This window comes from Lampetra fluviatilis, chromosome 72 (genome assembly GCF_964198595.1).
Source record: "Lampetra fluviatilis chromosome 72, kcLamFluv1.1, whole genome shotgun sequence".
Classification (NCBI taxonomy): Eukaryota; Metazoa; Chordata; class Hyperoartia; order Petromyzontiformes; family Petromyzontidae; genus Lampetra; species Lampetra fluviatilis.
The window spans coordinates 3,137,052-3,162,396 of record NC_136346.1 but is presented as its reverse complement, the minus strand read 5'-3'; the positions used below and the strand labels follow the sequence as shown (position 1 = coordinate 3,162,396).

At 50.3% G+C, this 25,345-nt stretch overlaps 2 protein-coding genes across 2 annotated transcripts; one reads left to right on the top strand and one right to left on the bottom strand.

Moving 5' to 3' along the window:
* Window positions 1-351: 351 nt before the first annotated feature.
* Window positions 352-8,074, bottom strand: LOC144953081 (zona pellucida sperm-binding protein 3-like). Its single transcript, XM_078883598.1, has 10 exons — window positions 7,997-8,074; window positions 7,308-7,513; window positions 6,767-6,883; window positions 6,085-6,184; window positions 3,790-3,967; window positions 3,336-3,471; window positions 3,144-3,238; window positions 2,683-2,777; window positions 2,153-2,281; window positions 352-482 (listed from the first exon to the last, which is right to left on the bottom strand). Exons 1-10 carry the CDS (start codon window positions 8,049-8,051, stop codon window positions 352-354), a joined length of 1,242 nt encoding a protein of 413 aa, XP_078739724.1. The 5' UTR covers window positions 8,052-8,074.
* Window positions 8,075-8,406: 332 nt separating this feature from the next.
* Window positions 8,407-23,850, top strand: LOC144953188 (zona pellucida sperm-binding protein 4-like). Its single transcript, XM_078883747.1, has 13 exons — window positions 8,407-8,444; window positions 8,853-8,926; window positions 9,764-9,853; window positions 10,872-10,993; window positions 12,434-12,548; window positions 13,143-13,277; window positions 13,470-13,648; window positions 13,928-14,025; window positions 21,208-21,335; window positions 22,247-22,436; window positions 22,903-23,038; window positions 23,185-23,278; window positions 23,535-23,850. Exons 1-13 carry the CDS (start codon window positions 8,407-8,409, stop codon window positions 23,792-23,794), a joined length of 1,659 nt encoding a protein of 552 aa, XP_078739873.1. The 3' UTR covers window positions 23,795-23,850.
* Window positions 23,851-25,345: the final 1,495 nt, after the last annotated feature.

Below are 25,345 nucleotides of genomic sequence, written 5' to 3'. Positions count from 1 at the left end.
CAATTACTGCCCCAGTTAAAAACTTCTGGGGCCATTTTTCATGGCAGATTAAAGAGGCATAGGAATGCATTTGTCAGCTGAAATTGTTCAACTGCTCCATTGTACATGACAAAGAATGACTGCCAGTTAGGACAAATTGGGAATGTTTAAAACACATTTGCCTATATTAGGTACATCCCACTAGTCCTGCAACGTATGAATTGGAGACCACCTAACCGTTTCCATACTCGCCCTCATTAACTGGGCGATGGTGGTTACACAGTGCTCACAACACCAAGCAAAGACCCCACAAGACCAGAAAAGTAATGCGCCAGAATTTTATTTTCATCGGTTAAGCAAAGCAACAAAAGATCAGAAGCTCGTTTCCAATCCCTTTGAAGGAGTCGTGCGACGCCTCTTCGAAACAAACATAGCCACCGTGGCACTTGCTGCGACAGCCATCACCAGCGCAGCCACTCCCAGACCAAGGACGGGAGCAGCACCTGTAGAACAACAATTGAGAGAAAGGGCTTGTGGGTAATCGCGGAGCCGTATAGCTAGGGTTTCCACATGCGGAGGTTGTGAGAGCATTTGATCTATCCAAGTATTTGGTCAAGGTGTGCTGTTCAAATATCACTCACCAAGGCTTGCAATATAACACTGGTGGATGAGTTTAATTTAGCATGTCACATAATATATTTTTAAAAACGATCACAAATATCATTAGGTCTGTTAAACAGTTTGCCATCTTAAAACATATTTTCATCGACGACCAAAGGACATTTAAGGAGGAGCATAGCAATACATCTTCGGCATACCTTTAGGGCATTGCTGTAATATCCGTGTTTTGTACCTTTTCAACTAGTTATTGGGGGAAGGGGGTTGTAGTTGGATGTCATAGGCCCTTTCATAAGGGAAGAAGATGGAGTTCGAAAAACAAATTGCTTCCGCCCCAAATTGCAGAAAGTTCCGTATAGAGATCAAGTATTACAGACGGCCAATCCAAGGTCAACCTGAGAGCGTCATTGCCTCATGGAGGTCCTGGTTAAGCCTTAATTTAATCAGATGGTATGCAAACAGGTTTTAGTCTTTCAGGCAATAAAACAGGTGTTCATATAATTCATACCAAATTGATATCTTTTACAAGGAATCAAGTCTGCATTAACGACACGTACTTTTGGTGAACATGCTCCTTTTATATAGGTATCGTTTTTGAAATGGATTGGTCTACACCAGAGACAACCTTGTTTATGGCCTAGTCCGAGACAAACCAGAAAGCGCCAAAAAGGCAAACAGTACAAAGACAATCCATGTGAAGTATTGGAAATGACGGCAGGAAACTCCTTGACGGGTAACACACTTTTTATTAAATCTTGACTTGTCACGATACAACGTGTGGTCTCTATTCTTCTGACTGCACACTTCACTTAGCTCGTGTAGACTCTCTGCCTCTGGCTACACTCTTCACTTAGCTCGTGTAGACTCTATGCCTCTGGCTACACACACACACACACACATCACTCGTCTCGTGCAGACCCTATGCCTCTGGCTACACACTCTGCATGCTCACACTGCATGCTCACCCTACACTCCGCCTCTGGGTTACAGAGTCCCGGTCCCTACAGGACAGCGGGACTGGGTACCGCAGGGCCCTATCTCTTCCTCTCCGTCTTCAGTTTTCGCTGGTTACACTCTCCCCTTACGCCTGTGTGCATCACCTTATATAGTCCCTCCTCACGGGAGACGGAGCGGATGCGGACCTCGACGTGAGCATCGCTCCTTAGTGAACCAATCACGACGCGCTATCTCTACGATCCGTTTTCCCCCAGCGCGTGTTTCCACTCCCCAACCAATCACGCCGCGCTGCCACCCGATCACTCCCTCTCCAGCGCGTCACCGGCACACAGCCAATCAGCACCACATAACCCACGACCCCGCGCCGACCCCTGATCCTTCACCGTCAGCGCGCGTCACCACACACACAGCCAATCACTACCCGCTGGCACCCGATCGCTACCCCAGCGCGTATCACCACTACACATGTATCAGAGCATTTATATCCCTGGGCGAGCAGATACATCATGGGACCTTTTTGCCAGTATCGAAGTATGAGTAATAGCTTTTAACCCCGAGACTGGAAAAAATGTACCATGAAATAATCTGGCAGGATTACCTTTGGATGCAGATGTAGAAACCCGTGGCTGCTGCCGTTTTGCAGGGCTGCTTGGCTCAGCACCATCTGAGAAGGGCTTGGCAATCACGATGGGGCCCAGCATCACATCTTCCACCGCATACGACGGTCCTGAGTGAGAGTACCACATTTGCAATGTGGCGAATGCCCAGGCTTAAGCCCATACACACCTGATGACGATTCCTTGTGTTGCAATCGAAACGTCATGCGAATTAGTGTTATTTGTATTGTTTCCCTTCTACGCGACTTTACTGAAATAACCAAGAATATGAATCCCTGCAGTCACAAGCTTTAAAACGCAAATATTTCTGTTAAGTTTACTTGGCACATTACAGTACATTTCAATCGTGATGCCTCCCACTTTTGATTGCCACCTAACACCATTATTTAGGAAAGGCTTACATAGTGAATGTCGCAGTTTGGCTTTGGACACTTTCCAAGAACTTTACTCCCTTGATAGTCCAGGGTCTCCTGTATAAGACTAAATGTCCGATTACGACGGATGTACTCACCAGTCACTGCTGCCACATCCCTGCGCCTTCTTCCACTGGGGCACGTGGACTCGCAGCAGCTGCATACCGAGTCGGAGCCATCAGCAGAGACCCACCTGCATTGCACAAACATATACGAAGGCGCGGCTCAGTTGATGCTCCTGAATTTAGCCACGAGTGAGATTTGAACTCTGGCTACCAGGCTCAGACGAATTACGGACGTCGTATGCAGGCTTCTACACTTGTTGCTAAACGCAAGACCAGTGCAGGAGGCTATGACCAATAACCACCCGAATACATCTAAACAAGAGCAGACCCGTGGGACTGCACAGGAAATGTTGTAATACCAGTTGCAGCGAGAAACCGATGTCAGGTCTCGGGGGATCTTGGTCAAGCACACATGCATGCAAGGCATGGATTGAGCTATTGGATGGAAGACACTGAAAAACTAATTGCTGAGCAATACAAGGAAGCAGACCAACCTGTATGCAGCCGAGGGGCTGTAGGTGCAAGCTTTATTGACAGCCGTTGGAAATGTAGCAACATCTGCAACCATCAGCTGGCAGAAGACGAAAACCTGGACCGAGAAGAGGAAGATGGGTTCTTACTCAACCACACTGCCTACCACCTGGCTAAAGATGGTTTCTGTCGAGGCCTGCATGACAGTAGATCACCTGATCGCCATTGTTGGTCAACGTCGTAAGGAAGCGGAAGGAATCTATGAAGAAGCGAAGGACGTTGTCACTTTGCCGGAGCAGGAAGCCAGAAGTAAGGTGAGCATCATACGAGACTTTGCCATCCACAAGACACCTGCACAGACACCGTAGACGTATGACACGTGGCTTTAAATAGGGCAGACCAGCAGAAGTGTAATACTGCACCGAGCCCACCTCTTAAGGGGCTCCTCCCACCCGCAAACCAAAGCAGTCACCAATAACGCACATTGACCACATCTCTCATCAGTGGTGTACCGACAGACACCACGTGATAAAAAGCATTAACTATATACATCAGAGCAAGATTCAGCGGCATTTCAACGTCAGGATGTTATATACTCAAGCAGTGGAATGGCACCTTCACAAGGAGCATACACATTCATCAGGTGAGATTAGGAGAGGGAAATCTCACCCAGAGTTAGAAATTATTTGGTAGCTGAGTGGAGAGTTCCTGTCCGGAACCGGGGTTGCAAAGCAGCTGACCACGAAGATCCTGAGTGGAACGTGGTTCAGTGTCTGCACGCTTGCCTCGACATGCAGAGTCTGGCCCAGCTGGTATACGGTGGAAGGTCGCGCCACACTCCAGTCGTCTTCATAAAAAAGAAACCAATTAGACAACTTCAAAAAACACAATTGCCAAGGCCGAGTGCAGACTAAAAGCATAGCCAGGAAAGTGCGTGCTCACGCCACTGCTTGTGGAAGAATCCCAGACAAATCATGGGACCTCCTTCACCAGTACCAAAATATGAGAATTGGTTTATCTTTTTTCTGGCAAAAGGTGTTAAGATGTTTAAACACCAAACCGAAACCTTTTGCAAGGAATCTTGTGCATTAAGCACAATATTGGTGGTCGGAATGCAAAAAAAAACTCGAAAGAAAGCCGTCTGGTGTGGACCAGTTTCAAGGACAATGCATATATTATCAGAGTATTTGTTTGCATTCTGACCAAGGATTGTGGTTAATGCAGACATGATTCCTTGTAAAAAAGGTTTCAGTTTGGTGTTTTAACATCTTAACACATGTTGCCAAACAGGGGAAAACCTAGTCTTAAAACTCGGATATAGTTTAGGGACCTCGGGCATATATCTGGCCTATTTTTCAATACCAAGCAAACATATTGAAGGGTTTATAGAAGGGCGGTTTCTTCATTTTGGCGATGCACCAAAGTGTGAAAGGGACTTTTTCAATCACATTAACAATCTCATTCAACCACAGAGTTATGCTCGCCGTTACTGAGCCTCTGGATATAGTCCAATCAGTGTCATGTCACGTTCTGTGGAGTACCGCCTCTTTTTGGGCGATTTCACTCTGGCTGAGAATCGCCCAGAGTGTTCCTATAGACTTACATTCAAAGATGTGTTTTTTTCGAACGGCAGGCGCTGCAATGCATTCTCTATGGCTTCCGGGAGGGCTCGCACTAACGTCATCATACGCAAGCACGTTTCAGTCAACAATATTATTTGTCGCCACCTAGTGGAATCTTAAATTTACTGGTAAAAAACCCTTATCAAACTCCATTTGAGCTTGAATTTTGGTAAAATGTTAATTAACGTAATAACACACACACAAATCATTGCTGTCGGACGGAAGCCTTGTATGTCCAAAACTGTTACTTTTCAGGAAACGAAAGAAAACCAGTTTTTTCCCCAAAATAATTTCCAAGCTCTTTTAATGCTTTTCATTGGTTAAATATTTGTAAAACACATTGACATATGTAAAGGGTAATTTTTGAAAAAATATGGAGATATAAAATATGGATTCTGCCCGATACATTGTTGCTGTCGGGATGGAAACCTTGTATCTCAATATTTATATTATAATAAATAATTTATTTTATAACTAAAATAAATGTATTTATTTTGTCAGGTCTGCGACACAATCTTGGTCCACACCAAAGAAAGGTTCTCCTTTACCGACCACCTTGTAAGTGCCACGCTGCTACAAGGAACAATGTTTCAACAGCATGGCCATACATTCCCTGTGGAGGCTCTGAACATCACTGTCAGAGCATACCCTATGTTAAATAAGGCACCGCTGAAGACTGAACTGTCTGTCATTTATGAGAATCCAGAATTCAAGGGCTGCTGTGGTGCACGAGCGCTATACCAGGTTTTGCTGAAGTACAACCTCCAGGATACTTTTTCAGAGACTGTTGCTCTGTTGAACATCCGCATTACCACTCCCATGACAACTGCTGAAGCCGAGAGGCGTTTCTCAACCTTAAAGAAAATCAAGACATTCCTGAGAAATGTAATGGGACAGGAACGTCTGAATGCACTGGCTATGCTTTCCATGGAGAGGGAACTAGTCAGGAACATGCCTGCTTTCAATGAGAGTGTAATTGATCACTTTGCTACTTTGAAAGAGAGAAGAGCAAAATTTCAGTATAAGTAAGCAGTGTATTAAGCGAGTAATGTGATCTAAGCAGTGTAATAATAGTGAGTATAGAAACAAACAAGGATATGTATTGTAAGAGTCACTATATTTTTCATTAATATTAAAGTAGTGAAGTTGCCTTTATATGCTTAAGCTGTTAATTTATCCATTGCATGGGTGGACCTTATCCTTTTCAATCATCCAAACATTTGCCCCCCCCCCCCCCCCTGAGAGATTTTGCAGGAGCCGCCACTGGTTTATAGTCTAAACTGCCATCCTGGTAGTAGCCATGTGCATAATAGGCAATCAACGTCCTCACACCACCACTGACCGGTCATGAGCCTCAGCGTGAAGCTCAGCTGCTGCTGCATAACCTTGGCGCTGCTGAAGGGAATCCATGTGGGTTTGATGGCATTGCTGGACACGTTCCCCTTCCTGCAGTGAGGAGGAGATCAGGCACACATTCTCGACAAACGAGCAGAGTGGGGCGATGCTCAACAGCACTAATTGTGACCAGATTCTTATTGCAATGCTGTTAACATCATCTTACAAGGAGTAGACAAGCGAAGATATACATAACCATATTTTCAGAGTATATTTAACATCGCAACGTGCAAGACTTATATCCGACGAGGACCAAATAAGAGACTTGGTGCAATGAATGCTATGCAATGGAGAATAATTAAGGACCCCGGGGTCCACAGTATGCAAGGCATGCACCACTTCAGGCGTGGACACTTGCAAGGCAGGATGTTTGAGGCAGGCCACGCCATACAGGAGCTTGATGTGAACCCATCCGTATAGTTGGCACCAAAAACCCCCACGACAGACAGCACAGGGAGACCTTTCATCGGTGGATTAACTCGCTGTTATTTTGGCTTTATTGCAATTCAGGCCTCGCAAAGCTAAATCACACGAAACGGCACGTTATTTTTAAAGACAGTGGTAGAATTGCAAGCAGTTTAGCTGGACTTCAAAATTAAGAAAATGTCAACAAGAGACTGCTGGTGAACTCGCCTGGGATAGCGGCAAACGACCGGCACGGCGACGTAGTTTGTGCGGATAATGCCCGTGTTGGACGTGGGGCGGTAGTAGAGGTAGTTCTCGTAAGAAAGCAGCTCTGCACTCATCTAAGGAGGGGAAGACGTGGGTTTTTTTTACCCATTGCAATACTAGTGGAAGTAAAAAAAACATGCTCAAACACCTTGGTGGAAGACCCAATGCAGCAGTTCCATGGTTTAAATAATTCACCTAGCGCATGTCCACCATAAAAACCACACCCACACAAACCATGGCAGATGCAGATTCCCAATCTATTATGTAAGAATAAAAACGCTCTAATGCACGACTGGTCATCCAGAACAAACCTTAGCATAATAATGCAATAACCGATCTACAAATACCAAGGGGACTTCAAAGTGATACACCCCACTGTTAATGAAGAAGTTTGGCTCGACTAGAATGCTGAATTTTAGTTCTGCATCTAAATTCGGTGAAAAAAGAAAGCAGTTGGATTGCGCAGATTATGTTACAGCAGCATTAGTAGCCAGTTACCTGGAGGCTGCTGCCACAGCTTTCTAGTGCGTAGAGGAACGTCACCGTCCCAGCAAGGGCGTCGCTCCCAGTGACGGGGCAGGCTGGCACTCCCAGGGACAGGTCACTCGCCTGGGCCAGGTGACCCGTGCCGAACAGGTCCCTGCTCACGGTCAGCGTGAGCGTCGCCTCGTCACACACCACACTCACCGTGGTGGCCACTGCAACTGGCGGTTACGCACGGGACGAGACGCGAGAGTTACCCAAAGTGACACAGGTGGTCAGTGAAGCCATGCAAAGTCTGAGGCGCGAGTCACAATCATGCACACGGAGCTACTAATACTAGGGTTCGAATTCCCCAGTAGCACCTCAATAAATTTATACACGCGTTACGACAGGTTAAGAATGAGTTTTGGCAATCCACTACTGGATCAAGTCTCGCACATTGCGGTCGTCAGTTTGACCATACAGATCAGAACGGGCCGATTTAGGGCAAAGCCCAGGTCTACACACTTGTCGCCGATGTTAACATTACCGGGACGCAAATTAGTGTTCAGGTATATAGAACAATGAATTAACCACCACGCCACACTACCAAACCCATGGTCAGTGCGGGTATATTATGGCGTTCACATCAGTCAACACGGTAGTTGCATTGAACAACAAAACTACAAGCTCATAAAGGCATCTTTCGACCAAACTGCACTCACCAGAGGCAAGACATAACAACCCCAAGACCGCAAACAAAGCCCTCGTGGTCTCCATCGCAAGGACAACAAAAACCGAGACTTAGCACGGCACCAGCAGAACCAACGCACCTACTGTCCCGACTCGAGGCTTTTATCTGCGCCCGGCCTCATTCAGTTTCAGTAATGAGCCAATTAAATCCTCCTGCGTACGTGCCGCGTGATTGCGGTGCTGCTCCAGTCCATGCACGTATGCCGAGATCAAGCAAACTCTACTGATGAGACAATCAGTGAGTGGATCTGCTCTGATACAATCTCGCTGATGAGACAATGCGTGGGTGGATCTGATCCAATCTGGATCGGGATCGCTGAGGGCTCTCCATATAAAAGGGGGCCGTGGCCTAAAGGAGGCGACGCAGCCGATTTGTTTTACGATGGCGACCATGCGAGTTCTTCTACTGCTCCTGACCAGGTGAGGAGGTGGAGGAGCGTGCTGAGTGGTTTTCAGGGATGTTACTCAACATCTCTGGATAATGAAGTCATTTGTACGTTTGTAAGAGCGAGCGTATCCATATCGCTCTGGGTAACTGAACTGCATGGAGAAATGCATTGAGATAAAAATGTGGAAGTGCGGTCCTGAAATGTCTCGCTTACACCATTTGTGGGTGGTAAGGGTTCCAAAGGTGGCATTGCGTGGCGCTGTTCACACGAACTCCATCGTGCACCGTGCTGGCCTTGAATAGGTGCTCCCTAAAATCGCTACTGGCCACTTAATATTATTTTATTTTTGGGGGGCGGGGGGGCGCGGCGGGTGTGTTTGCCTCTCCTCTTTCCCTGCGTCCTCTGGTCTTGGCGATCACGTGTCTCGTGCTCCCAACAGCTTCCTCTGCCTGGGCTCCGTCCTCGCGAGGCTTCGCCAGTCGCTGGGACCGCGGACGCTGGGGGAGCCGAGTGGTAGGGGGCGCTACTGCCGCCACAAAACCACATCGCGCATTCGCTCAATACCACCTCGTGTGTACAGACACCGCCGTGCGCAAGACTAGAAGGGCGGCGTCTCTCGGTGAACTGGAAAACCGTTACCGGCGACATGAGTTGCCCACAAGAGCGCTGCCTGGACGAAGTGGGGGTGCCTGTAATGTGCGCTGCAGCAGTCACGTGACGCGACATGATCGCTGCTGGGTACGGGGCCGGCATGGGGATAATTAATAATCCTCCAGCGCATGGAAAAGGGGGCGTTCAGGGAGGGACATTAACTCCCTTGCACGTTTCTTTTTACAATAATAACCCTTTCGAAAAATACGGCTTTTGACTGATTGGTACGGCTCTTGAAACTGTACTTAAAATAGTGAGTTGTACAACTTGGACAGCACATGACTATACGTAACACTCACGTGGCAAAATCATCATGGCCTTGTTCCTTTTCATTGTAGTAACAACGAACTGTACACTCGCGTTGATAATTTGCATTTATCAGGCTCTACCTTGGCAACTTTCCACTACAATTTCAAGAATCTAATGCAGGGGTCTACAACCAAAATATCATGTTTCAACCTGTGGCTTCGAAGCTGCAGGTTGACGATCCCTGGTATGAGGTTCATACTGTCGAGTCGTGCACGTGCCTTTTTTAATTTGCGCCAAATTAGAACACTGCAACACCTTACAGACTTGTGTGCACAGAAAAGGTAAGTGACTGATGTGCGCCCACCCAGCAACCGGCACGGGCTGTGTTTTTAATTGCTCCCTAAGGTGTAGTTGATGTTGACGTCTCAACTTCTGAACTGCCTCCCCCAGGTCTACTGAAGCAATGCCTGTCCTCCACTCTGGGTTTCTCTGTGGGATGGCGCAGCTCCTCTGACAGTGATTACCGTGTCTTTGTACGGAGTGAGTCCACGAGCTTCCACTTCAATCGTGATGACATAATTAACCATATTGATCCATTGCATGATTGAATATATCAAGCTTCTCAAGGATCCTAGCAACTTGATTCAGGGCTGAGATTCTCTGGCCACTTGTTTTGGTCCCAACTGCTTCGTTTTCGATGCGTTCTGACCTCTGCAGTTTTTCCTATTCAGTGTCGCTTTTTAGGTTTTTTGGTTCACTCTCCATTGTGAAATGTAATTATTATGAACGATGGGAAATTTAAGAATCTTTGGTTCAAAGCATGATATTGTATTGGGTTCATTTCAACTAGTCTAATACAGCAGACGACAATAATCAACCCTTATTTTTCCATAGGATAAATGCGTGTGTTTTTGACAATTCGTTTTTTACCCTTTTATCTGGCAACAAAACTGACACTTTTTTTTTTACAAGGAGTTATGTTTGCATTGACCATTTAACCTGCAGTCGGAATGCAAACAAAAACATAACTCTGATAATGTATGCACTGTCCTTGAAATTGATTGGTCCAAACCCGAGACTGCTTTCCTTAGACCCAATTATCATATTTTGCTACTGGCAAACAAGGTTCCAATGGTACATGTGTTTACTAAACAGTTGAATACCTTATCAATGCCTACGCAATAGGCCCTTCCTTTCATTGGAACATTTCATGCAAGGTGGTACCTTCTGTTATAAACTGAACCTGGTGACGCCTGTCAGACTCTGGTTCTCTACTTGCAACGTACGTAATTTCCCACCGGAAGTCCTCCGTTGTCGACTTGGGCGCTCTTGTCGCTAAATCTGACACGCAGGTCGTTGTGCATGTTTGGGAGTACCGTAACTCCAGCAGAGTATTGAGTATCCTGTGTCCTGGAGACGTTCCTGGTACTGTGGAGACTTCCTATTCGCGTTGACGCTGACACCATACTTTGTTGTTCTCTTGCAGTCACGCTACCCACATGAACTTGTGGTGCGCAATCCAGATGCATATTTTTCTAACTTTGTTCTTTGTCTCCAGCGGTGCGGAATGAGGCCGTGGATGTGGAGTCTGTGCAGGAGGAGTGTGGCTTCTCCATCGCGAGGGACGGTGCTGCGCTCCACTTCACTGCTGCTGGTGATGCCTGCCACGTGCGCGTGGAGGTGAACACGAGGAGACCGTTGACTTGCGTCGATCCTAGTACCCGCTGGGACTGCTGTGGCAGTAGCGAAATTGATGTTTTGCAATCCATAACCAATCGACCATCACGTGCCACCGATGTTGTCTGGCCAGAATCGAATTGAATTTTGTCTACTCTGGTATTTTCCCCTCCACGTTTGCTTGGCTTGTACATTTATTTTTTAAAGTCTCTTCCAATATTTTTTTTTTTTAGCTCATGCCGTCCAACCTGGAATTAGTTTTTATTGCTTTTTTCTATTTATTCCTACAAAGTAATTAATTTGATCATCCCTCGCTGGTATCGACTTTGTTTCTAGTTTATACAGCAGCTCTCTCGACTGGTATCCCTGTACAATCGATGCAGTGCTCATTCCATATGTCTTGTTATCAAGATCTTGCCATCCTTGTTTTTTTATCAGTTTACCTTTTTGTTTGCGCTTTGCATTTGTGCTCTTGTTCACTCTATGCCATGTTGCTACATTACTCTTCCAGCCATTCCTAAGTATCCTTTCTTGCCCATGTCCTTGCCTCGCCTTGCATTGCTTGTTTCTTTATTCTCAGTCTCCTCAGTCTTATCTCTAGCATAATCGTTCTTCCTGTGCTTGACGGTAAAGGATTTGCCATCTAGACGTGCATGTCACCCAAGTGGTCACCTTAATAGAGGCAATGTGTGAACGGTTAACTGTTTCCCTCACACAAAAACACTGCAAAACAAGCGTTCAGTTAATGTATTTCACGCCTGCCAATGGATGCAGCTTTCGCAGTACTATTCAATGCAAAGATGGAAATCGGAGCAGTTTGCTTGGTTTAGAATAAGCAGCACTATGTATTGCTGCAGAGTCTCTATCCAAGCTGGCTTGTAAGGCACTAACGTAGATGTAAGAAAAATATTGCACATGTATTATCTACAACAAGAAAATTTAACTTTTGGCAGATCTAACCAACATACGAGCTTTGTGCCAGAAAGATGTGCACTACTTGAGGTTACTTGCACAAGACATGAAAGTGGAAACCAATAATAAATGTGTAGTTGACACAATGGACTATCTGCCCAGGGATCGTGATGCCCGTGTAAAGGGTGAGAATTTGTGAGTACGGTTGTTTTGTGGGAAGAGTAATGGAAGTTTTGTGGCAAGGTCAATATGGAAAATGTATTACACGTAGAGCGCAGCGCAGCATCCATTTGTACAATAACAAGGGTTAACCTGGGAAAGTGATTTCGGACAAAGGAATGCAACCCCCACGTGCGGGGTCTGCCTGTCATAATTTGGGTGGCAGGTGGTGGCGTGTTTCCTATTGACAGTTTTACTTGTCATTAACCTGACCTCACCCAAACCTTAAGAATGCACGAAATCTGATTGTATTTGAGCCTTCCTGGAGCACTGTCCCCCGAGTCCGATTTTGAGGCCTGCTGATTTCCCCAGGACGGCAGGAGGAAGATCCAGGTGGAGCTGCAGGAGATGCGGCAGGGGCTGAATGGGCTCGTCTGGGCTTTCACCATCGACTGCCCTGAGAACCTTAGATCTGCGAGGGCTGGAGGTTAGTGCCATTGACTTGACTGCTAATCGGACCCACAGACTGCACTACCTCTGACTTGGTGCTCTAGAATGGGTCTGCTGGGTCAACGGCTGCCTTTTTGTATCGACCCAGATCATCTCTCCTGGTGCTTTTGCATTTCATGCAAATGCGTTTCATGCCCTTGGCTTTTACTGGACAAACTTGCAGCTTGACTCCTTTTCCGATGCACTTCCCCCCCCAATGGCTGATTGCAATAATTGCACCATTATAAACGCGTTTTCCTAATGCACTGCTGGTTGGTGCGGCCCTGGGTCTTGAGGGTTAATTTGACCATGCTTTACAACGCCGCTCCTTGTTGGCAAAGGTTGAGTAGCACTGACCTGCAATGCAACAAATTGTGCTGCACTGCCATAGCCTTTTACAGCCAGTGAGCACTGTTTGCCCATCTTTGCTTGTACACTCAACCCTGCTCCGCTTCTGAGATTGGGTGTGTTGCCCGGGTGATTTTGTCATGTGCCAACATTCATTCACATACTTGACACGTGGCTCAAACGATGACTTGTATTTAAGTACGTGTCGTTTTGTACGATGACCTGTTGTGCACCTGTTTTTTAGAGATCGCCACGTGCTCTGGTCAGAGCAGGAACTTCCCATGCAACTCTGTGCAGAGTGTCCCGAGCGCGGACGTCTGTGCACAGGGTGGCTGCTGCTTCGACCCCACTCAACGCCGCTGCTTCTACAGTGAAGCTGGTACGTAGCTGACTCAAAACAGAGATTCCATAATTTACTACCTAAACTAGGCTCTTACTGCGAGGTTCAATGTTTGCACAGCAGCATCCTGCTGTGCTGGTTCTCTGAACTTGTTGCATCACCACGGGCTACATAGGGCATCTTTCGTGATTCACCGAACTCTCCATTACCCTCCCACCATGCTCCACCCAGTGTGCACCACAGATGGGCGCTTTGTGGTGCCTGTGTCTCGGAACCTAACGTCTCCACCGCTGGACCTGAGCACCGTGCATCTGACTGGCAGTAGCAGTGCGCAGTGCAGCCCCGTGCTGGTGTCTGCAGACCTTGCAGTCTTTGACATACCCATGGCAGCGTGTGGTGCCACTGTACAGGTAATGGGCTCCTGGACTCTGCTTTGCCCTGCCGCCATCCTGATGGTTGTTGTTTGGCCTTGTTGAAGTGCTACATCGGACCCTTCACGATGTACAACTACCCGAGTACAATCATGCACAAGTTGATAAAGAACAGCTTGGTCACTGATTGCGTGTCAAAGCAGAATTTAGGAGGATCCTAATATCTAATTTGGACTCTTTGACAGTACCAGTTATTAGTCTTCTGCTTGATCACGCAATGGAAGTATCGTTGTGTAAACTACTTTTTGTTGTGACCAGTGGAGTGGACAGGAGCTCGTGTACGAGTTAATGTTGGTCTCCGAGCGAGAGCTCTGCGTCGATGGAAACGTCGCCATCACCAAGTCGTCCACGTACAAGTGAAGTACCGGTGAAGACGCTGGACACCCAGGTTGAGGCACACGTATATTTATTTCAGCTTATCAGTACAGGACAACACTAGAGGGGGTAGCGGCCCCCTCACCCGGATAACTGGGGATACCCCCTAGCTAATCTCACCTATCCCCAAGTCCTCCTCTAACGAGCTAGGGGAGGCTAACTGGCCCGACACTGGTGAGTCGGGCTACGGTCTCCGGAGTCCCAGGGTCTAACCCTGGTTCACGGAACCACGCCTCTGGCTCGCTCCTCTGCAGCCCTGACAAGGGCGGCGTCGAGGGGAGTCCAGGGCTCTAGCTAGAGGATCTTCACTCTTCCTCCTTCGTTCCCAGACTGAGCCCCGAGCTCTCTTTGTCCTCCCCCTTTATACCCCCCATCAGGATCACAACCCCCCAGGCTGCCTGATGCGGACGTCGCTGCGGGCACCCCCCCCGTGTACTCCCGTAACTCCGCCCACTGTGTTTGTTACCCATTGGATCGTATGCACTTACAGCCCTCCCGTAACAGCCCTACATCACCCCCCCCATTACAGCTCGCAGCCGTCCCGGCTGCAACAATTCCAAATAAAGGAACAATTACCCCTCGACCCCGTGTGTGCCTCATTTTTTTCAACAAAATGCAAATAGCAGAACAACAACAAGAACAACAACCATACCCCCGAAGGGAATGTCCGACGCACCCCCCCCCCCGCATAAATACGAAATCCGTAAGCACGTATGTACAACTAGCCAGGAACTCCCCCATCACACACAGCACACCCACGACACACAACGCACCCACAACACACACACCGCGCCCACACAACACAACACACTCAGTGTGCAAGGAGCACACCACCGACGCAGCATACAGTAACCATGACACGTGAAGGAAAATAAATAAGAAAAGTTTTTTTTTTTTCTTTTTCTTCCTGCTGTATATTATAAGAGTCTGCGCATTTTAGCGCGCGTCCTTGCCGCAGGCCCGTCACACGGGGCAACCCCGGACGGCGGACCATCCGGTGGCGGCTGTCCCATTCGAGGTGAGGTCGCGATTGAAGTCGCGCGACTGTCGGCATCACCTGTGGGGGTTCCAGGGCGTGAGCCCGTCATTCCCGGTACACCTGTGGGTGGGACAGCCGGCAACACATCAGGCGAGAGCAGCGACGGACCCTCCGAGTCGGTCGACCCCCCACATGCTTGGCCTCGCGTGCGTGGCGTGGGCCCCCGCACCGCAACAAACGGCTTCAGCCTAGAGGGGTGTACAAACCACCGGCGCCTCCCCCATTGGATTCGAACGCACTGAGGCCTCAAAACCTCAACAACCTCGACGGGGCCCCGCCACGGGCGTACGAGTTTAGAGGAGGTCGCGAGTGGTACCTGGGGACAGTGCAGCCATGCCCTGTCCCCCGGCTTCCACTGCAGCACGTGCGCGCGAGCCAGTCTGAGGCGCTCGTTCGCCTTCTGACGCCTGTCAGAATTTAGCCTCGCCGCATCCCGCGCCTCAGTCAGTTTGTCAAGATTAAATTTAACGTGATCGTCCAATTTAGATTTGCCCAGCGGCACGGGGATCTGCAACTGTGCCCGAACAGGTGGGTCGGGTTCGCGGCCATACATAAGAAAGAAAGGTGAAAACCCCGTCGCAGCATGGGGAGCCAATCTGTATGCCGCTAGAACCCCTTGAATATGTAAGTCCCAATCAGCCTGTGAGTCCGAAACTTGCTGCGACAACATAGACGTGATGGTGCGATGCAGACGCTCGACCATCCCGTCCGTTTGCGGGTGATAGGGGGAGGTTCGAATTTTTTTCGTTCCCAGGAGATCACAGACTTGTTTTAGGAGTTTCCCCGAAAAATTTCTACCCTGGTCGGTCAACAACCGCTCCGGGGCACCTTTGTCCATGACATAACCTTGGACAAAGGCGTCGACGATGGCTGCTGCCGACTGATTCGCCAGGGGCCAGGCCATAGGCCAGCGCGTAAAATATTCGACCCCAGTAAGCAAATATTTATTTCCCCTGGAGGTGGCGGGGAATGGCCCCAGAATATCCAGTGCGACCAGTTCATTTATTCTGGAGACCTGGATGGATTGCAAGGGCGGGTTCGACTCCCGTGCCGGTGGTTTGCGCTGCGCACACTGAGGGCATGCCGCCAACAGATCAGTGACATCCTTTGTCATACCCGGCCAAAAAAAATTCAGCTGGAGCAAGGCGAGTGTTTTCTGGGTACCTAGGTGGAGGAGGCGCTCATGAGCAGCCCACACCACCTTACCTCGTAGGCCAGAAGGGACCACCAGCCGGTGACGCTGGGATTTCCCGTCCCAATGCATAAGCAAGCCCGCATGGGTTTCCCATGCGTCGGCATGACCCGTCACACGCCCCCTCTCCCCGGCGCGACGACGCAACGCGAGGAGGGAGGCATCCTCCAACTGGAGGCGCCCCCATTCATCAACGGGCAATCCAAGCAGGGAATCTCTCCCCTGTTCGGCGATATCAATGGGGACTACCGTTTCATCGTCGGCGGCCGCCGCCAGGACCGGAACCATCATGTCCCCTACTGGCTTGCAACGCCCCGACCCCAGGAGACATGCGCATTCGGAGGCGGTTGGCATCCGTGACAGAGCGTCAGCGTTGGTGTGGCGAACGCCCTTACGATAAGTGGTTTCAAAACTGAAATCCTGGAGGACCTCCAGCCATCGGGACAATTGTCCCGATGGCTGTTGAACCTTCAGGGCGTACTGCAGTGCCGCATGATCTGTGCGGACGGTGAAATGCCGACCGTACAGATATGGGCGATACTGTTGGATGAAATAGACAATTGCCAACAGTTCCCTACGGGTGACACAATATCTTTGCTCCGTTGGAGACAACACCCGACTGCCGTACGCGACCACCCGTTCCACGCCGTCAACCACCTGGGAAAGCACGCCTCCAATACCCGTGTTGCTCGCGTCGGTGTCGAGCAAAAACGGCCTCGAAAAATCTGGGTAAATCAAGGGAGGAGCCTTCACCAGCGCGTCCCGAAGGGAGCAGAAAGCAGCTTCCTCATCCTGACCCCAGTGGAACCGAACCCCTTTAGATGTTAACGCGTGTAGGGGTTTGGCAATCGTTGCAAAATTAGCGACGAAGCGTCGGTAATATGATGCGAAGCCAATAAAACTCCTGACCTCTCCCACCGAGGTGGGAGTCGGCCAGGAGCTGACACACTGCGTTTTGGCGGGATCGGTAGCAATACCCGAGCGCCCTACGATGTGCCCCAAATAACGCACCGACTCGCGTAACAAATGGCATTTTTGGGGCTTAAATTTCAAATTAGCAGCCCGCATCTTTAGGAAAACCGCCCGCAACCTCTGGAGATGTTCATCAAAAGTTTTACCAAAGACAATAACGTCATCCAAATAAATCAGGCACGATTCCCATTGCAATCCAGCCAAAACCAATTCCATCAATCGCTGGAAAGTTGCCGGCGCTGAGTGTAAGCCCATCGGCAACCGGTTGAATTGGAACAGGCCGTGCGGTGTACGGAAAGCAGTTTTAGGCTTAGAATCATCGTCCAGAGGAAGCTGCCAGAATCCCGAAAGTAAATCTAGTGTGGAGAAGAATCGCGCTCCCGCCAAAGCGTCCAGCGATTCGTCCATCCGCGGGAGCGGGTATGCGTCGGCAACCGAAATTTTATTAAGGCGCCGAAAATCAACGCAAAACCGCAACGACCCGTCCTGCTTTTTAACCAGGACGATCGGCGCTCCCCACGGGCTGGTGGAGGGAGAAATGATGTCGGCGGCTAACATGTCATCAACAGCCGATTTGACATGGTCCTTTTCGGCGGGACTTAACCGAAACGGATTTTGGCGAATTGGCGCGCTGTCACCCGTGTCAATATGGTGACGCAGCAGGTGAGTGCAACCCAAATCATATTTATCACGACTGAAAACGTCGGAAAATTCCCTCAGTAGCGTTCTAAGCTGTTGGCGCTCTGAATTTGTCAGGTCCGTCGATCCCGCACAAAGCGCGTCGATCCACCCTTCATCGCTGTCCGAATGTGGGAGCATCCGGGAAGCAGTGCCAACGTGGTTCGCGACAGGTTCCTCGCAGGGCACTGGCGTCGCGTGAGCGAGCACCGTCCCTTGAGGAACCACCACCGTCTGCGATCCCACATTGAGGACCGCGATGAAAGGGTCCCCGTCCCCTCTTACGACGGTCTGGGCCGGAATCAAATGAGGCCCATTAACCCCGGCCCTAGACGGTCCCAGCAAAACACCCTGATCCCCTATGCCCTTAGCGAAGGGCCTACGAAGTTTCAGAGGCACTAGCATTTGAGCTCCCGGCGGCACACGAACAGTTTTAACGACGAACGCCGGTACCGTCGCGAACGCCGACCGAGCTGCCGCAGGGGATGGCAGGAACGCCATGCGCCGCCCCGATGGAAGCTCAATGCATCCTTGGTCGATCAAAATACGAATGGGCATTTTACCTAAGAAATCCGTCCCCAGCAGGCACGGAACCGCCAGCGAGGAGGAAACGAAAATCGGCCCCGACAATTTGATGTCCCCAATAGAAATTTGCGCTCGAATCTGTCCCATGATGCCGAGAGAGCCCCCGTTAGCGGCATAGAATGGGACGTTAACCGGCAGTAAAGGCCGGCTTTGTACGGGCAGAATATTGTAAATTAATTCCGAAATGATTGTCGCCGATGCCCCCGTATCGACCAAGATGCGTACTTCTACCCCGTCAATGTGTCCGACTACGGCCGACGACCCTGACGACGCGGCTACCACGCGATGGGCCAACACGGACCACTGTTTGGGCTCGATTTGAGTCCCCGCAGTGATCCGCGTTAGCCCCTCGCAACGCGACATCGGCCCCCCGTTTGTTGTGGTGCGAGAGCGTGCAACGGGTAGGTGCTTTGGCCAAACATGTGTGGTGCCGCGACTCGCCGGGTCATGTTGCTGGAGCTTGGGAGGAGGAGGCCCGGCGTCCCGTCGAGCCGTCGTCCCGCGCTGTCGAGGAGAGCGGCACCCCGAGGCGACGTGGCCCCGGACGCCGCAGTTGAAACACCGCGGGAGCCCCGGTGGAGACGACGGGCGGTTGAAACGGCTTGACCCGTCCCGGGCCGACCGTACTTCTTGCGCCTGTTGCCGTCGATGGTCGACGGCGAAGAGCTCCTCCGTCGGAAGGGTGGCTGCAGCCACCGCACGCCCTGCCGATGCCCTGCTGGCTTTCCGCCGCAGGGACAGAAGGTTGGCGTGAAGGAGGCGCGCCGCCTGAAGAGAGGTCATCTCGGCGTCCTCCTGTGCGACGACAGCGATGTCCAGGTCGTCTGCCAGGAGGAGTATTTTCTCCGTGACCATCGCGTCCACGCCATCGTCGTCCATACGGGGAAAAGCCGTCTTAGCCAGCGCTAGGAGGCTCGTCCTGTATGCCAGGGGCGACTCCTTCTCACCCCGCTTGCGCTCGTAGAACCGCTCTCTGCATTCCGCTGAAGGTCCATAGACCCCGGCCAGCAGCTGTAGTGCCTTCGGCAGAGTAGACCGCTTCTCTTTCGGCGCCGATGTGAGGGCGGCGAGCGCGTCTGCGTCGAGGAGCGCCGGCAGCGCGCAGAGGGCTTCATCGTCGGACCACCTTGCCATTTCTTGGTGGGCGATGAAGCGTCGCTGGAAGCCGCCCCAGTCGCCCTCTGCACCAACAAATTCTTTAAGCGGAGGCAGCCGTTGTTGTAGCGCAGCGTTCGCCTTGGACGTCTGTAGGCTGCTATCCCCGGGACTCGGCTGTGCGTCGGCGCGAATGGCAGATGGAATCGCCTGTCGCGGATGTGATGACGCTCCCTCCGCTGGAGATGACGCAGCTGTCCCAGCGAGAGCGGTGTCGGACCCAAGGTTGAGCCCGGCCACGCCCTCCGCAGCTGCCGTGACGATGGCGGGAAATTCAAAGCTTGAGTTTTCAGAAATGGCGGGAAGGCGCTCAGGTTGACGGCTCCCCTCGCCCCGTGGTGGACCACCAGCCCCCAGCCGCGTGATGTTTTCCAGCGTGGCGGCAGCGGCGTACAGTAGCTCCGCCAGTCTCTCGTGAGCCAGCCGTAGCGCGTCTGGCTGCGGCCCCTCTTCATGCCGATGCCCCGGTAGGAACGCGTCGGCCCCCGGCTGCGCCATGTCTTGGTGAGCCGCCTCGGGCTCAACGACTTCAGCAGTGTCCTCCTCCGGTACTCTGGCTCGAGCTGTCTGACGTGTTTCCATGTCCGTAGTACTTCTGACACCAGATGAAGTACCGGTGAAGACGCTGGACACCCAGGTTGAGGCACACGTATATTTATTTCAGCTTATCAGTACAGGACAACACTAGAGGGGGTAGCGGCCCCCTCACCCGGATAACTGGGGATACCCCCTAGCTAATCTCACCTATCCCCAAGTCCTCCTCTAACGAGCTAGGGGAGGCTAACTGGCCCGACACTGGTGAGTCGGGCTACGGTCTCCGGAGTCCCAGGGTCTAACCCTGGTTCACGGAACCACGCCTCTGGCTCGCTCCTCTGCAGCCCTGACAAGGGCGGCGTCGAGGGGAGTCCAGGGCTCTAGCTAGAGGATCTTCACTCTTCCTCCTTCGTTCCCAGACTGAGCCCCGAGCTCTCTTTGTCCTCCCCCTTTATACCCCCCATCAGGATCACAACCCCCCAGGCTGCCTGATGCGGACGTCGCTGCGGGCACCCCCCCCGTGTACTCCCGTAACTCCGCCCACTGTGTTTGTTACCCATTGGATCGTATGCACTTACAGCCCTCCCGTAACAGCCCTACACAAGTAAGCACTGCCACCACCCCTCTGCACGTGCTGTGCTCATGAGGGTCAAGCACGAGATTGCAGAGGAGACCCACCCCAATCGATGGCCACTGTCACCGAAACAGGAAATATTTGCACCATTTCCCTGCAGAACCATGACCAATCTGCTTCCATATTCAACGATTTAATTTTCTAATTGGGACATTCAACGCACAAGGGCAACTTCTTAGTCACAGGATCTTTTTAACATCGCCTGAAGTAGGAGGAATATGGTTTATGGCTAATGTATACACGGTATTAACCAAAGTTGTCCCTTGACTGGTACGACTGCAAAGCACCCTGTCTGCTGTGTGTGGCTCCTGCAATCTCTTGCTGCCGTGAGGACGTTGTGCATGACCTTTTGATGGGTGGTGTTTGTTTACCAGGATGGTTCTTCAATGCCGCTTCCTTGGAAGTGGAGACCTGCAGCTTGGAGTGCAGGTGAGCACTCTGCCACCGCCACCTCCAGCCACAGCCACTGGGCCCCTCTCCCTGCTGCTCCAGGTCTTCACTGGTGAGTACTGCCCTCCCACACCCTGTGCAGCTGAGCTGATAAATGGCACTTCAAGGGAACACGGGTTGTGATGTTGCTCTGCCCAGGGAAGGCTTGAGTCGGTATTCTCTGTATTAGCTCTGCCTCGAAGCCAGCTGTAAGTCGTGCTTATTTTATCCTTTGCGGAGCTAGCAGCTCAGCCCTGGTTTAATTTCGCCTTATGCAGGCTGCATGCGCTTTTTGAATGCATCTGCAATATTAATCGGCATGGCTGCTGGACTTGAACTGCAAACGGATGACGTGCTAGGCTGTGCTACCAGTATTGTAAACCTGCCAACTGTTCATAATTGGCCATAAGGGAACTAGAACGACGTGTAACTTCAAATGCTAATTTCTGCTGAGGTTTTGATCTAGCAGTTATTAGCTTAAAACCATGTTGGTGTGGGGCCGACATTGAACGGAATGACAATGGCCCCTATCAATCAAAACGGTATCCTTGAGGGCATTGCTTACAGGGCAATTGGACTGGCTTTCCTAGCCTCATTTGTCAGGTCACAATTGCTTGAACGAATTGTTATCAATAGCTTCATTGGTTACCAATTGGCTAAAAATAGGACTAGAACTTGGCCAACTGTTAGCACCCGATTCCCATCCCTCCGTGTGAAAACGTGCCCCTTACAACATCTACAGACATTTAGAGATGCCGTTGTATAACACCGTATGTAGGTGAGGGTCACAGCATTATATTCTGAAAATACAAATGAAATATAAACCACGGTTTATGCCTGGAACATGTTGAGATGTGCAATAGTTCAATTCAAAAGTAATGCGCACGTTTTGGGAGTTGTGCTTTGCCTTATCCAATGTGCTCTAAACATGTCCTTTACACCACTAATCCACATTCCTTGTGAACCATGTCTGCACACTGCCAGACAACTCCTACACCACGCCGTACCAGCCCTGGCAGTACCCGCTGGTGACGCTTCTGGGAACGCCGCTCTACGTGCAGGCGTCACTGCTGCACCGCTCTGACCCCACGCTGGTGCTCTTCCTGAAGGACTGCTGGGCCACGCCCACGGCAGATGCCACCGACCCCACGCAGTGGAAGCTTGTGGTGGATGGGTGAGGCTGGGTGGGGTAGTGCTTTCTCACTGCCACAGCAGGGCCTGCAGAGGCAACCTGGTTTGAGGCATTGGTTGTCTCTTTTTCTTCTCCCACGTAAGCAGAGTTGTGCTAATTACGTCCCCATGCAATGACAACGGTTCGTGGAATGGTGACTATCAAGTACTGGCGTCTAAGCAAGATTGCAGTGCCATCCCCAAATGTCGATAGCCACCGCTCCTTGGTTTCTGGATGTTAACACAGCCACCCTCTGCCTCCCAGAGCTGGTGGTTTGTACAAGGCCCGACTACATGCAATGATGGTTGCATTGCACAGATGCACTGCATATTGGCATTTGGGCTGCCTTGCTAGTCGTGAGCATGTCTTGACTAAAGCTGACCTTCATCCTTGCGTGCAGATTTCAATAAAGATGCGTGCATTCAATCTGCTTTGAATTGAGGGTAAAACGGCACCTTTTCCTGTGCAGCTGCCCCGTGCAGTCTCCTTGTTGCAGTGTGTTCTTCCCTGGTGTTGCTGACCTGCCACTGCCTTCTCACTACAAGCGTCTGGCACTCCAGGCCTTCGCCTTCATGAACTCTGACCGCAGCACCATCCGTGACCTCGTGAGTGCCCGATTCTTTCCATCCATTAAAAACCAGGTCACCATGGAGGGATGACGTTTACGGTGTACAACTGGGGAAGGCAAAAGGACTACCTAAAAACATGGGGAAACTTTACTTACCGGAACGATGCATTCTGTCTGCCACAGGTTTACCTGCACTGCTCTATTGTGGTGTGCGACAGTGCCAGCCCCAACTTCCTCACCGAGTGCAATCGGCAGTGTGGACAGACCAGGCGCTACCGTGAGCACCACCGCGACCTATTGAATATCTTGTGCTTGTTTACCCAGAAAAGCCTCGCAGAGGACGAAGGGGCTTTAATGTTGCTATGTTATCGTTTATATTTAGAGTGCATTTGCTGTAACCTTTGCAGACTGGTTTGACAACCCGTGGCATGCCATAATTACCTACTCATTTGATTTACTGGGGAACTTGACCTGCAGCATATGATGTCCTTTCGTATGGGCCAGTGGTCATCGACCGATTTCTGTTGTTCCAGAGCGCAACGCCATCTCTGACGCTTCCAGCGTGGTAGGAAAGCACGTGGTGTCGCTGCAGGGCCCCGTGCTCTTTGAAGAAGCGCCTGTTAACGACGCTGCTCTGCTGTGGCTGGAGGCGCCCTCCTCATCGTGGGCCTCGGCTGGGACTCTGTCCTTTCTCCTCGTCATTGCCACAGCCGTCATTGCTCTCCTGTCTGCTGCCATTGCCGTCAGGAGGCGCAGGAGCCGGGCTGTGGCGCTTGACGGGAGTGGCTATTGATGACTACTTGTGATTGCTGGCACTTGCATGTCTTGCTGACCATTGTCAAAAATAAAATTCTGAAATCCGCTACTGCTGTTTTGACCTTTTTACGAGGATTGTGTGCACTATGTAGGAAGTATTAGTGCTGCATTTGGCCACGTTTCTTCCCCAAGGCAAGTCCCTCGATAGCAGCAACGTGTACCAAGGTTTAGGCCATTGGCTTCAAACAAGAGCACCTTGCCATGCTTAAAGAATCTGATTCCAGATTGTATTTAATTAATCTTTTACCCCTAAAACATGCAAACGTGTACATGTTCCAGGAACATTTCCATCACACAATAGCAAACTATTTCAAAGGTACATCCATGATGAGGGGCAAGGGGGAGAAACGGAATACTGAACGTTAACTAGCTTAAAGGTTGGGTTGTGGCATTACAAAGCATATGTCCACATCGTCAAAAGTGCTCTTCCCCTGGAAAAGAGACACACACCCCACAACGCTATGGAGGCTTGACTAGACATTCTTTGTGGCCTTGTGCACGAGTGGCTTGGTGCTTCAGACCCCTGGGTTATGATGCAGTGACGACGCGTCTGTCTCTAGCTGCATTGGGGTGATTCCTGGAAAAACTCTGCCTCGACTCGGTTCCTCAGTGGTTCACTCCTTGGACATGGCCAACTGCCTGAACTCTGGGAACTGGGTGAAACCATGTGCCTGGAAAACTCGGCTGTTAGGAAGACCGTTTGCATCAAACACGGCCTGGAAATCATTGACCCCCCCCCCTCCCTGAACATGGCCTCCATTCTACCTGGAAAGTAAGCCTGAATGGCGCTTGTCCTGAACGCTCTCGCACTGAAGGACGGACCGCCTGTAAAAACCATTTCTCCTGGATTTGCTCCATCCTGCATAACTGATATATGACGCATGAACCAGTGCTCTATTTTTTGGGGGTGATTTGAATGTTCCTTTTAAGTCTTACCTGTTAAAATTAGAAAATACACGAACCACTTGCCTTATAGCCTGAAACGTAGTTTAAAATTACTTTGTCCTGAACTGATAACATTTGTAATATTTATGTCTGGCACCCATATAAGCACTCCCTCTTTGCATATGAACGTCATTTTGTCTGACTTCCTTATAATGCTTTAAACACTTGGGTTAACATTTCAACAAGGTACACAAAGCCAACAAACTAAGCCCCCGAAAGAACACTCGCTATTTGTTTGTATCCTTGGTCCAATATAAAGTTGTTAAATGAAACCAAAATGTACGCTGATCTTAATGATAACTGAGCCACAACGCGCATCTGCACATGCGTGGTTGCCTCGAGCAATGCAAACCGGTTGCTTAGTGTTGACGGGAGGTTATGTGGCGCTAAAGACTTGGTGGCCATTTTGTTTATGAGAAAAAATGCCAATAAAAACAACCTCCCAAATAAACATAGTGTGGCAGCATTGTGGCGTGCAAAACAAACGGAGGAGCTGCGGCTCTCAACAGCAACCAAACGATGAAGGCAGTTTGGCAGCACGGGCTGAGTAAACTGCAGAGCAGCCTGAATCAAGACAAGCCGG